Source organism: Epinephelus lanceolatus, chromosome 9, assembly GCF_041903045.1.
Source record: "Epinephelus lanceolatus isolate andai-2023 chromosome 9, ASM4190304v1, whole genome shotgun sequence".
Classification (NCBI taxonomy): Eukaryota; Metazoa; Chordata; class Actinopteri; order Perciformes; family Serranidae; genus Epinephelus; species Epinephelus lanceolatus.
This window is the reverse complement of record NC_135742.1, coordinates 34,990,139-35,004,898: the sequence shown is the minus strand read 5'-3', so window position 1 is coordinate 35,004,898 and position 14,760 is coordinate 34,990,139. Positions and strand designations below refer to the sequence as shown.

At 40.4% G+C, this 14,760-nt stretch overlaps 1 protein-coding gene across 2 annotated transcripts in view; it reads left to right on the top strand.

The window, feature by feature from the left end:
* sema4c (sema domain, immunoglobulin domain (Ig), transmembrane domain (TM) and short cytoplasmic domain, (semaphorin) 4C) overlaps positions 1 to 14,760 on the top strand; it is a 139,845-nt gene that overhangs the window by 88,130 nt on the left and 36,955 nt on the right. For both annotated transcript variants that reach the window (XM_078170899.1, XM_033620314.2), the window contains exons 6-10: positions 2,897 to 2,995; positions 3,372 to 3,468; positions 4,060 to 4,179; positions 7,325 to 7,476; positions 12,800 to 12,975. In XM_078170899.1, the coding sequence (XP_078027025.1) occupies positions 2,897 to 2,995; positions 3,372 to 3,468; positions 4,060 to 4,179; positions 7,325 to 7,476; positions 12,800 to 12,975 (644 nt within the window). The remainder of the gene's footprint in view (positions 1 to 2,896; positions 2,996 to 3,371; positions 3,469 to 4,059; positions 4,180 to 7,324; positions 7,477 to 12,799; positions 12,976 to 14,760) is intronic.

Sequence of the window (14,760 nt, the reverse complement as noted above, 5' to 3'; positions counted from 1 at the left end):
GTTTGCAAGGAGTTTAATATTTTATAGAAACACGCAGAGCTTTTGGAAATGGAGCTAGAACTTCTCTCATTGCACAACAGTAACCTTTGATGTGGTTTTAAACAGAAGTGGAAATGGTTCACTGGAGTGCAGTAGTAGCAACACTACTTTAACTAAAATTGAGTCCAAGAAAAAAAGAAGAAAGAAAAACATGTTGGGGAATGAGTAGAACAGGAGCTCTAAGAATACTCTAGTGTTTTTTAAAGTTATTAAAACTTAATGTGTAATTGATAATTTATCTGTTTTGGATGTGGCTCTAAAAATAAAGTATGATGGCCTGTGATCAGGATAGTTGTGCAGAACATTTAGTCAAAAATACTAGCAAAAGACCAGTCCCAAAAAGTCCAGTGACAAAAAGAGCCATGAATACTTACATGTGGTTATATATACAACAGGAATTCACTTACTATGCGAAAATAACCATATGGTGTTTACACTGGCCGTCATTATACTTAATGATTAGTCTTTCTGTGTAATGCCTGAAACAGGCCCGTCTGCCAGACACATCTCATCCTGATTATCCAAGCTGATTGCAGGAGCTGTAAAAATGAATTTTAAAAAATCATATTGCTCTTATTACAGCGGTGAGATACAGATATTGTTTTGCTGCTGCAACGGCAACATCAAGTGGATGCCCTGAATTATTCATTCCTTTAGCATCATGTGTGAGCATCTGTTTCCAATTGCATTCAAAGAGCTTTATTGTTCATCACAGCGCAGACATTAAAGGGCACTACCCGTAAAACACTGCATATATTATACTGTTAATTACACACATATCCTTTGAATGGAAACAATCTGTCACTTTTTTTGTTCAGTTTAAAGGTTACTTAGATAATGCGGTTACATCACTACATCAACTATTAAGTGATGTCCCCAACAGAACACTTTTATAACAGTGTTTAATTTGACTGACATCATAGACAAAACAAATAACAATTAAACATTGTTCCTGGAGGCTGCCAGTGTTCAGCGTTTCTGTGAATCATTTGTACGTCCAAAAAATAGAAGGAAATGGCACAGACAAAAGATCCTTTCAATTGCTGGCTGTTCAACTGATTTCACACATTTTTAATAAAAAGATATCAGAAAATGTGATCTAGTGTCAAGGTTACTGAGGTATTTCAGGTGCAGAAGGATATAAAGAAGTGACACTGAAGCATTAGACTAAGACTAAATCTCCGAGGTGTGTGTGTGAGCATACCAAGAGTCTGCATGGTGGAATAGAGTTCACCTCAACAGAGGACACAGCAGCACTGACCCTCATCCTACCAACATGTTTAACATACAAAGACTACCAATGGGGAACTAAAAAAAATGATAAACTACTGTATTTTTTGTATCAAATTCTCCAGCATGGGAAACCTAAACCTTCTGTTTCGTATGTGTCCCTCAGTGCCCTTGCTCTTCTTAAATGCAAATGGAAGCTTTTATCCCAAGCGCAATCTACATAAGTATCTAAACGCTTATTTACCATCCTTTGAATTTGAGATAATTTAGTCTCAGCAATTTCAAGTAAACATTATTTGTTTACATTTATATTTGTACAATGAAACCAACCAGGGTCATTTTGAACCCAGTGTAAGATAACTGAAATAAGCCCATAGTAATTTAAGTTTTTTTGTCTGTCAATACAAAAGTAGAGACCCTGGTCTCAGTATGATCCACTGTCAAAATAAAGGTTGAATGAATGTAATTTGAAGTTTATGTAAACAACCTGATAACAGACAGCATTGTCAACTCGTTACATGACATGTCTTCAGTCTGGCATTGCATCCGATCTGGTAGATTCCCGTGGGGGAGGGGGATTAGATTTTCCCAAACCAATCACTAAAGACCAATGCATGCGCCTGAATCTAACATCAATTTATTTCCACACTGATGTGAAGCCATGCCAACATACCTGTTTTGGGTTTTGTACCTGGGTTTTAAGTGGAGCAGGGCAAAGTTGTACAAACTATGATGTGGGGCGATTTAAAGAAGACATGTCAATTTAGAACAGCCTCGATAGCAGGATCCATCTTGTCTATAGCTCTTGCTTGCTTGTTTTTATTACTCCTCATTGGTTACAGCACACTGCTTGACGACAGCTTGACAGCGGCGTTAGTCCTGCCCTTGGCACTCATTGGCAGCGCTTATTGGTCATTTTTATTTTAACCAATAAACCGCTGTTTCATGTCACGGTGCCAGCTGAATCAGTCAACTCCCGCCTCGGTGGAGTTTCAAAGGTCTGGACCCAGGCAATAATATAAAATGAATGGTGTTTACATATAACAATGAACACCACACACTACAGGCAGTTACAGCACCTGATTTGGCTTTGGAGAGACTGGCAGGAGGAGCAAACATTTACTACCTTCCTGTCTGTGTTTGGGAGCAAAGGAAACAACGTTTTGTGTAGATTTTCCAACTGAGCGTCGGATGCTCACAGCAGCAGGTGGAGTTTTCCTTGAATTGATCACTTCAGTTTGATAGTCATAAGCATTTTATTCTGAAATGATGGAATGCAGGCCTATTTATGATTTTGAACAACATCTTACTTTAGTAACGAGCAGTGTTTGGGTGTTGACAGAGCACATGAGGAAATCTGTGTTTGCTCATCTGTCTTTATCTCCTTCAAAATGACTGACTTGAGCTGACTGACAGAGTGCCTCTATCCTCTGATAGCATGCACAATTAGGACCATTAGGACACATTGGTACTTCTTAAAAAGCACTTATTAAAATAAAAACATGTTAGAATAAGGCACCTGTGAGATACGACAAAAAGTATACCTCTGTAGTCTGAGCTGCCCCAGTTGGTAGGATGATGTTAAGAAAGACAACGGAATTCTAACAGTGACCTCTTGTCTTCACAGACCGAGTGCTTCAATTACATCCGTTTCCTGCAGAGCTACAACCACACACACCTCTACACCTGTGGCACCTACGCCTTCCAGCCCAAATGCACCTACGTGGTAAGCATGTGCATGCATGCGTGCGTGCGTGCATGCGTGCGTGTGTGTGTGTTTTTCCTTCGATGAAATTACTGTGAGCCGGTGCTGACAGGTGTCAACTTAAGATGTCTGCCATCTGACCTCAGGCTAAGACCGCTGCGTGATAAAATAAAAATAAATGCAATGGAAAACAGTATCCCATGCTGTGTTAGCTAAATGTGCGAATGCTAGAGTGTTTGTGTGTGAGTGTATATATACAGCATGTGACACTGATGCAGTAGGACAACATGGCGAAGGGTGAGGCCATGGTCCTTGTAACGGACAGACAGAGCTTGCAGCTGTGTCGTGTGGGTTATAATACACATGGAGTGTTTCTGTGTGCTTGTGTGTGTTGCAGAACTCGGATTATTTTACCCTCAACACTGCAGCCCTGGAAGATGGCAAGGGTAAATGCCCATATGACCCTGCCAAGGGGCATACTGGCCTGATAGTGGGTGAGTAAAAGTGTGTGTTTGAATGAGAACACACTGCACTTTGCGTTATGTAAATGCATCTATATTTTCACTTACTTTCTATACAGACAAACTTTTTTGTAGTATAAGAAAATATAAGTTTTAAAATTCAACATTTAAAGTGTTTCTGACCGGGTGTAACGATCATTTGAGGATCATTTTAAACCAAAAATGCATCATTAGTCCTTAGTTGGAACTGCACTGACATTCATATGAACATCAAACACACAGTCAACTCCCGTTGTTCCATCTCGGCAGTCTGCACAATAAAGTGAACAGCACCATGTTTTTACAGCCTTAACAGAAGCATAAAATGTCCATCAAATCTCCACAAACCGCTCCTGCAGCATTTCCCATCTGTTGTGTAGCCGTGTGACTGCACCAAGAGTCCAGGAGTCCAATTTAACTTTGCATGCTGCATTCACTCCAGAGTGAACAGCTTCTCTGAACCTATAGGCATCCATTCTCTGTTCTTCTTTGTGTCTCCCCGCTGAACTAATGTCATTCTCTCAGGCCTGTACAATTGTGGCTGAAGAACAGAATTAAACTAAAGCTTGCATTTTGTTGGTACAGATAAGGAGCTGTACTCAGCAACGCTCAACAACTTCCTGGGTACAGAGCCAGTCATTCTGAGGAACCTGGGCCTACAGCACTACAGCATGAAGAGTGAATACTTGCCTGCCTGGCTCAATGGTAAGTGAAAAAGAGGACATGAGAAAGACAAAGTGAAAGAAGTGGTGAACCTGCCAACTAAAAAGAGACAGGGGGAGTAAAAGGGAAAGCAAGGATGGAAAGAATAACAAAATTAGTCGTTAACTCAGCCCCAACCTACTCTGCTACTGTGTCTACATCTGTAAAAGATTTATTGTAGCATCGAAAAATGTATGCTCCCCCTAATGTGCTCCTTTGAGTTACCTCCAAAAACAATGTCACTTCCTAAAAATGATCTCGGTGGAAGTTTAATTTTTTGTTCTTGGATGGTGAGAAACTACCATTTAACAGGATGGAAAATTACTTCCCACATGATGAAAATGGTAAAAAATAAATATAATTCTTATAGTTCTTTCCAATATATATATAGTCTATCAAATAATTAAAGAATATCTGAGTATTTAGTAGTTTTCTGTCTTATAGTTTTTGTAGAAAGTAATTACTTTGCACTGGGGACATGGTGGAATCGAGCACATGTATCAAAAATGTCAGTAAAAGTCTTTAATTCCCCTTATTTAATGTTTCTGTGGTGAAGAAGACCTTAATCTATAATTTAAGAAATTTGTCATTGATATGAGAGACATTTAAAAAAAATATATATATATGGGGAAGTAATTAATGGGGACGGAAATGTTGCTGCATAACAAGAATGACCCATCTTCGATTTCACACAGAAGTAAACAACAGCAGACTTTTCATTTCTAGCTGACAACCGACGATTCTGTTGGCTGAAATGAAGACTGTTGTTAGCAGATTTTATCAGCTCTAATGAGTTGTTTGAAAACTGAGCCCAGCTGAGTTTTTAATCTTTCCAGCTGGCTTGTGTTAAAACAAATGTAAAAGGCTCTTAAATCTGCACTTACTGGCTGCGTACAGTGCATGGTATAATGCTGAAAGACTACAGTAAAGAAAGGTAAAGCATGTCCCAGGTGAAAGGTCAGTGTCCTCACCACTTAATGGTGCATATAGAAGACACGGAAATAAAGGGCAGCATTGTCCTCCTATTGCATATTAGCAAATCAGCCCTAGTATTATATAATATTAATTAAAATGTTATTTGGTTCTAATATTTGGATGCTTACTAAAACATACTTAGACAAGCAACAGAGAGATTAAATCGCTGCCTTATTCTTTGTACTTTCAAACAATATGTCTCAATTATGGAAACTAAAAGGCTTTAAGAAAGGGATTAACCAAGGAATTTGGCAAATGTAATGCTATCTTGTGGAGCAGATAGCTAATGTGGATGTATAAAGAGAAATGGATACATCACTGGTGGCAGGGCTTTGTTCATTACAGTTTTTTTTTCCAGTTTTTTGATTCATGGAGGTTTGATATTTGTAAAACTTTCCTCAAGCTGACAAAAGTGATTTAAAAACCATAATGTAAAGTCTGTAAGCCAAGCAGGATCTACTAGAAACACTACTGTGCATATTCAGTGGGCCACATATGACGGACGTTTTTTGGGCATATGTGCCAGATGATCGAAAAGGCGCCATCTTGGCTTATCTAGGTATTATTAGCCTATGGTTTGGCCATGATTTAAAATTGGCTTCAAAGTCCGACACAGTTCCTGGGGGCCAGGTGGCTAACAATATGTTCCTACCTACTACCTTCTATGTCTGTGCTAGCTAGTAGAGGTGTTTATAGCTACTGTTAGCTTACTGCTAGCTTTCTGCTGTAGGTAGTTACAGGCTAGCTGCTGTGCATACTGTTTGTAGCTTATGTTACAGCAGATATACACACTGTTTAATGCATGTCTTACACTTGAATTCTTTGTGTGTGTGTGTCTTAATTTTGAAAAGGCGATAAAAGAAGGCAGCTACCTCCAAAGCAACAAACAAAAAAAGATATTTAACAAAGATACTGTGTGTGTTGGGAGGGCAAACTGTCAGTTGTACAATTTATTTTCAGAAGAAAATTAAGTCTTAATTTAAGGGTAAAGAGATACTTTTCTACATATCTTGAAGATATGTAGAAAAGTATCTCTTCATCCATACTCGTATTGAAGTAAACTAAAATATTTTGCATCTGTTGGGGTTTAAGATTTGTTTCAAGACACTGTGACACTGACAAATTAAATATGTATTCAAACCAAATGAATCGCATTAGAGGTCGATAACAGCGGCTTCTTTTTAAGCGAGTTTCATTAAAAAAGTAAGAACCAGAAACACGCAAAAGACCAGGAGAAAAAAAAAGAAATGAGTTGCAGGAAATGAAGCGCAGGACCCGGCTACAGCGAAGGATTGTTATCTTTTGGGGGGCTGTGGGGGTGGGGAAAGGAGTGAGCCACTTGGAGAGAAATGAGGGGGAGAGAAGAGGATGAAGTCACAGCAGGAAAAATGCCTGATGAAAGAACAGACATTAGGATTGGCGATGAAACGATAGGGGGAGAGGTGAGGGGAATAGAGAATGGAGGGGGAGGAGGGAGGAACATACAGATGAGGCCAAGGTTTGGATCGATGTGTGCGTTTATTATTCATGCTGATATGGAGCTATTATTAAAAACTAGCCCTAGACCAATGGAGCTAGCCTCACCTTAATTTAAGTAGCTTCTAACCAGCTGAAAGACATTTACAGTAATTGACCTGGGTTTCAGTGTAGAAATGTACTCTTAAAATCTGCTTCGGAGGCTTTTACACTGAAGGAACAGTCCATCTGGGGAAACACTGTATCCTTGTAATTAAAAAAAAAAAACCCTTTTGCTTAAAAATAGTCAAATTTAAAGCCCCCTGCGGCTGAAGTCCAACAAATGTCTGTATCTGCCTTTTTTAAAAAACATATCATTCACGACCTAATGAGGGCTGGATGTAGACAGAGTTTGAGAAAGAAAATGTAGCGCTAATAGGGAGCACTGGAGAGACAGAAAGCGAGAAATTACTGGAGGAGAGATGAGGCGAAGGAGAGAGTGATGATAGAAAATAGACAGAGAGGTGAGAAGGGGCGGCAGGGAATGAGATGGAGGTGTCAAGCCTGGGTGTCTGTATGTGTTTGTGTGGTGTGATTCAGTCCGAATGTACCTACAGGCTGCAGCTGTCTATTTTTGTTCAGTCGTGATGTATGTCTTTACTGTCGTGTGTAAATACACTCTTTGATGCCACTCCCCTGTGTGTGTTTGTGTGTGCAGAGCCGGACTTTGTGGGCTCAGCCCTGGTGAGGGAGAGCAGTGGCAGTAAAGACGGGGACGACGACAAGATCTACTTCTTCTTCAGCGAGCGAGCAGTAGAGCTGGACTGTGACACTGAGCTCACTGTGGCCAGAGTGGCCCGAGTCTGCAAGGTAATACACCAGCTGATAATCAAAACTGATCAGATTCAGTTATCCTAAAACTGCCTTACTCTCACTCTGTGTGTGGCGAATCTGTTAAAGTTTATTAATGACAAAAATCAAGGAAAAGCACCAACTTATTCAAACAGTAATCAATCTGCAAGTGACTATTCGAGAGTGCACGTGGCACATTTGTGAGCTCAAAAGTTGTGACTGCAAAATTATAGTTTCATGCATGCTTGGCTGGGAATCAGCTGTTTTCTGTTTTCTCCAGCTGTTTTGGCAGCTGTTTCTGAGCACTTAATATAATAAGAGACAGCACTCACTAACGGTTTTGGGCTCCAGCTCCTTCAACAGGGGGATGCCCATGTAAGGAGGCAACTGCTAGAGTTGTTCAACGGTTATAAGTAAATAGCTGTACATCTGATGAATCACACTTAAAAAAAGTCTGACGTTACTTACAAAGCAAAGTGAACAGAACACTTGCTCTGCTTGGAGTTGGATTTTTATGCAGTGAATACAAACTGCCAAAATTGAGAGCACGCAACTTTCTAGATAACACAAGAAGCACTTAGACGCGCAGTTTCTCAAGAGGGCTCAAAAGATAGGCAATGCTCCAATCTTTTTATCTATGAATCTCCCTTCTTATATCTTGACTTGAGGACAGATGAGCGTTCACATGTTGTAATCACTGAATTGCCATACTGTATGCATCCATCTAATCGTTCAGCAAATATGATTTAAACCGCATTGCTCCCTCCATCTACCAAGACATATGCAGTGCAATGTGGTGTGTTGAACATGATAGACGCTTTATACTTTCTGTTTCAGACATGATCTGATTCATATAATAAAAGATGTTTTTTAAGACTAATGCTAGCCTTACACCAAACTACCTTTTTACATGATTTCACTGTGGCAGACAAATTTAAAGTTTTACCTCAGTTGGTGAGCGTTCCTGTGATCTCGATCATTTGGTGTAAGGTTATGGCGAGGTGGTCTGTTTTTTTTAGGGTGACCATATTTTGATTTCCAAAAAAGAGGACACTCGGCCGGCCACGACATAGCCTACTTAAATGATACTTGCAGTTTACTCAAAGATGCCTTATAATTTTAATATATTTAAAATTTATATGTATGGATAGAAAATTCAGTTATATTACAAAATAATATCTCTCAAAGACAGAAATTCAGATAGGCCTCAATAGGGGACACATACACACACACTAGAGTGTGGCGATCTGAGCCCGACGGTACCCGACGGGTCGGGCCGGGTTTGGTCAGAAATGTAGCTATAAATTGTATTCGGGCTCGGGTCGGATTCAGTCAGCTTTCAGTGAAAATGTAGTGTAATAATAAATGAAATCCTATTGTCTGTCCTGTTTATTGCTTGGGCACTGTTATTTACGTGACAACACCTGAACATAACACACACAGACACACATTGGCTGTTTGTTTCTACCTCTCCCCTCTCTGGAAGTCTCGGACCTTCAGCCGCCCGCCTCCGCCTTGATTAAACGCTGAAAATAAAAGAGGGAGACAGGTTTTTCCTATTTTATCTTATTTTGTTTTATTTCTCCCTCTCCTCTCGATAGAAGCGTCGGACCTCCCGCCGCCCGCTCCCGTCTCAAACACAGAGGTCTCCCTCTCCGCAGCTGAGCACCCACAGTGCATGCCCAGCCTGTTAAATACCCTGTAACAACTGTGTGGCACAAACTCAGTGCTTTGGTCATTAAATAATGTCGGGCTCGGTCCGGGTTCAGACAGAAATATGCTGCCCGTGCCGCACTCTATCACACACACACAAACACATGGAAAACCGGACATTATCATCAGTTTATAAAAAAAAACCCCGGACGCCCCGGACGCCCCGGACGGGACGTGAAATGTGGGGGGCAACTGCCCATTGGTTCGACCATATTAAACTCATTGTTCTGAAGTCCGTTCCGAAATCATCATGATGCCCTGTGGTTAAGGTGTGGTTAGGTTTAGGCACAAAAACCACTTGGTTAGGGTCAGGAAAAGATCATGGTGTGGGTTAAAATGAAAAAGAAAGTGACAAACACATAAGCGGTGAGCCTGCTCCGCCTCAAGCCGGTCGCGGCGCACCATACGCCCACCGCGAGCCGTTCAGCACTGCGGACAGTTGGACTAATGGGATGTCGAACCAATGACATGGACCCAAAAGTGGACATGTCCGGGCAAAAGAGGACGTTTGGTCAGTCCAGTTGGTCTTGACATTCTGATAAACTCAGACATGTTTAATATTATTGCGAGTTTTTAGTCGTGGATCACACAAGTACTGAAATTCATGATGTGGGCAGTGTCAACAACCAATAGTTGTGCTCTCTCCAGCACCAAACACAAAGCAGCAAACAGGGTAGACAGTAAACATGGAGTGGGCCCCCGGGGAGGCATAAGAACTTGAAAAAGGAGGAGAAACTGGCAGAGTTGTGAAGTGAACAGGAGTCAGTGTTTAATTCAGCGTGTAGCTGGTCCACCAATCGCCGCTTATTTTACTAAGAAATGTTAATTTTTGAAACAGTTCGCCTGTCACTCCCACAGTCTCATCCTACTAAAATAGTGCAGCTAACCAACAGAGCCTGTAGCGAGTCCAAGCAACATAATCCAAAATTTTAAATTTGTAAACAAGACTGCTGTCAACAAATAACAGCTTTATTTGTGTGTGTTTCTAGAGTTATGTGTTGCAGACACGTTAGGAATTGTTTATATGTCATGTTTCTTAAAGGGAGTTTGTCGTAATATATTCCACCGGATTGGAAATAATCTCAAAAGGAATCTAGTTATACTCTTACAAATAGTGACCCTGCAGGATCCCAAGTCTTTGTGAAATCTTATAGTGTGTGACTAAAAAAATCACATTGTCTTTAGATGTGAGAGGGTGTCAGACCTTAGTCTTTTAAGTGTTTTCACAACCTGTATGTTTGGCATAAGGAACTGCTTAAATGGCGTAATGCTTTAAAGGGACAATTCACCCTGAAATAAAAAATACATATTTTCCAATTTTATCAATCTAGATTGTTTCGGTGTGAGTTGCCGAGTGTTGGAGACAATGGAAGTACTGAACGACACCCGCCAGCTGTATCACCACTCACACATCACCACTGGACCTTAATTTGTCCCACCCTGAATTTCAGCTAAACACCAGTTTACTAACAATGTATTATGCGAAGACAATTACATTGACATGGAGCTATTTGGTAATTAATGCATTCATTTGCTTAATTAATGGCCTCATTAGGATAACTGATTAGGTTTGATATACCACAGTGATTATGGCCAGACATCAGAGGGACTTCTAATTGTGAGGAGAGTCACTGGTGAGACTTAAGACAACAATTTGTTTTATTTCGTATGATTTTAGTGACCTTTTCGTTAACACAACAAGGGTTTGTGTCATGTCACAGTTATGCATGCAGACGTATCATCCCGGTAACCTTTAAACTGAGCGAAATAGAGACAGATTGTTAACACTGTGAGAAGATGTGTGTAATTAAGTGTACAATATATGTGCTGTTTTATGGGAAGTGCCCTTTAATGTCTGCACTGTGATGAACAATAAAGCTCTTTGAATGAAATTACAAACAGATGCTCACACATGATGTGTACCAGAGCAATGAATAATTTAGCTCATCCTGCTGATATTGCCGTTGCAGCAGCACAATGTCTGCATCTCACTGCTGTATTATGAGCATTTGCATTTTTTAATTCCTTTTTTTTTACAGCTTCTGCAATCACTGAGGATGATAGGAGTGAGCCGTATCTGGCAGACAGGCCTCTTTTGAGCCCACAATATACTATATAAAGGGTCCACTCATCAATATGCAATGCTTATTGTATAATTGAATATTATTGTTAGCCTGCATTTTAATGGTACCCTTGAACATCTCAGGGTCTAAATGCGCCTTAAGCGGTTTTCCAACATGGCAACAGCACAGTATGTATACGGAATACATACATCAGTTGTAGGTGTTGTCACAGTACTGGAATTTCACCTTTAAAAATATCAATATTCAATGCCAATTTTTAAACCACAGGCAAAAGCTGACATTGAGGCCATACATTTTAAAATTTTATTAAAGATAAATATAACAAGGGTAAAATATGCAACATAAGCAGCAGGAACATAACAGAGCAAGAAAGAAAGCAAAGTGCTGTCAGCTTAAAGAGTAACTGACTACCAGCTTGCCCGGTTGCATCTGTGATGTCACGGTGCACAAACCACACCCTATAGTACACTACTACGTCACTGCAGTAAGGTGAGAAGTTTGAGCGCCACAAGCCAAGAAACACACGATTTTCAGCTGCTGTAAAGTTGTTTTTTCAAAAATGCCACATTATTGCAAAGGTTGTGTTGGATGTGTGCTACGTGAGAGTAACACAGTTTAAAAGAATCTCTCGCCGACCTGGCCAGGCTGGGGTTCATGCCATTAGATTTCAGTGGTAAAGTTAAAGATCGCCTTCAGACAGGTTTTACAGCAACAGAAAAGACTCTGCTTTGATGCTTTAATAATGTGTCTGATAGGCTTTATGTTTTGTTTTTTGCATGCTCTCACTCAGTCAACCTGAATGTCTCTCCGTGTGTGTAATGAAGCAAATAAGAGACACATGCACTTGAATTCTAACAGCCACTGAATACTTTGTAGTGAAATCTTAACACAACTGAGATCATAGCATTGAAATATTTTACTTTGAAAAGCCATGTATCCAAATGTATTTGTTTTGATTCGACCTCTTGAAATTAAAATATTACATTTTCTGATTTGCAATTTCAAAAGCTGAATTTGAGCCCTGAGTACAGTGAATTGAGCAAAAGAGACTCCTAGCAGAATGACAGGGCTCTGGTAAGTAGTCAACAACAGATGCAGGAGGATAAGTAGCCCAAAGTCCACTGACCAAGCGCAGTACTTGACGATTTGGGATGAGATCATGTTGGCTATTCATCATCAGTCTTCTTCTGTTTACTTGTCTTTGCTGTGAACAATGTTGTTGGCAATACAGTGAGTGCTTGAGCAGTGACTGACATGCATTTGGGCACCACCTGGCTCTGATTGGTGCCTTTCCTTTTTTTTCTTTTTTTTTGTTATTCAAGCATGGGGGATTCTTGCAAATGCCATCAGCAGCGCTAAGAGGAGCAAGAGGAACATGATTTTTTTCACAGATCATATGTCTCTTGTACTACAATCAGGACATCGTAATAGTTACTAGTTACTGGAGCTCAACATTTTTGGGGGGCTTTTGAAATAATTTAAAATAATTCACATTTAATCGCCCCATATCAGCCATTGATGAGATCTGATATGTCCTCTCTCAGGGGGATCTGGGTGGTACCAGGACCCTGCAGAAGAAATGGACCACTTTCCAGAAGGCCCGTCTGGAGTGCTCCCTCCCAGAGCGCCACGTATACTTCAACAACCTGAGGGCTGTCTTCACGTTGCCAGGCCCAGACTGGCGGGGGACCACCTTCTACGGCATCTTCCATGCCCAGTGGTAAGTCAGTGCGAGCACTCTCAGAGATATGTAACACAGACTAGAGATATAGCTCAATTTCAGTGTCGTCCTCGGATGAATGCGAGTTAATTAGTACATGTGCCATCTGCTGTCAGGGCGAGACACTGCGTCACTTTGCCAACATGTCAGACACTCAGCTTTTTATTAAAGTTGTGGGTCAGCCAGCCACTCTGATACGATGGCTCTAATTATGTACTTTATGTGATTAGGTATTTACTGTGTAATTGGGCTTTTAATATAATGGGCCTTTAACTGACAGTAATGGGAGTTTTTTTGAGTGGTTACAACTCAAGTGTGCTTGAACATGTTTTATTGGTTGTATTGGTGATTTAATACCACATGGACTTGATGTTGCTTCAGACGATAGTGAACCATTTGCTAAACAGAATCAGACTGATTTAATGAGGTCCTGTGCTACAAACTTTTAATCATAAATATCAATAGGCTGATGACTGACTCATTGGTTGAGTCAAATTATTTACATCACCCATCACGTCTTATACCTTCCAATTTGAGAGTCATGACCCAACTACTTTATTTCATCGCGGGAGCAGAAACGCATCATCATAGTAGCAGCAAATTACATATCTTGAACACTTCTGAGACTGATCAGGGAAAGCAGACTCTGCTGATGTCCACTGTTTCTGGCTCCTTGTTTATAGCTTGATAAAAAATTAATTTAGGATCAAATCGACTTTTCTGACATTTTTCTTCTGAAAAGAAAACTCATTTCAAGTGATAATTAAACTACAATCTGGTGATTAGAAGGATGTTGACAATAGTGACTTAGTTTTGATAAGTGATTGTGGTATTATTAGTGGGGTAAAGACTGGCATTTGTCTAACCACTACAGAACTGTAATGTGTTAATGAGTTACTTATCGACAAAGAAATAGTAGCGAGGGCAGGAGGTTTTCTTTGGGAGGAAAGTTGGAGACTTTCTCCATCTGCGGGTAATGCCCTTTGATGTGAGTCTTTTGTGTTCCTCATTGAGATATCATATCGCAAAGTCAACCAGCTTTGAACTTCAAGCTTTGTTTCTTCATTCAGAGTTCCTACACTGCCGCTCGAAAAAAACAAAAAGAGCCTAATCCTTTTTCTCTGTGTGACTCGCTGGAGATTCCTTAAAGCCCCCTGGCTTTGATAGAGATAACATTAAGATAATTGGACATTATGTAAATGACGACTCAGAGTTCAAGCCATAATCTGACTGAATAGGCTAGCTTTTTTAACTTGCTAAGACATCAGGGCTGTCCTTTCATTTTGATGTCACCTTATAAAACCCGTGGCACTGCTGCACATTAACAGTACTGTTCCAGACTGGAAGAGTACTTCCCTTACAGGACAAATCGCAGTATATGAATTCAGTGTTACAGCAGTAGTTCAAACTCTGTGTATCTAATGAATGTTCAAACAAATAACTGCAGTAAGACTGTACATTTGGGACCTTGCTACTTCCTGAGTGCATGTCATCCTGCTAAAGAACCAATCCAGAACATTATTGTCCTGTTTTAAAGCTGTGATGGGCAAAAATTTGGAAAAGGGGAAAAAAAATTGAAAATACACCCTCCTCCTGCAGCCCCACCCACTCCCCTCTCTGTCCTAAGCCCCTCCCACCAGGCAAACACCACCACATGCACGCACTTCATACAGTAACCCAGTGTTTCCCATACATTAATTCATTTAATGTTATTTCATTCATCAGACCACAAATGAGAAAAAAATAGCTAGCTAGCTACCCCATGGTCTCTCTGACTCCCCACCA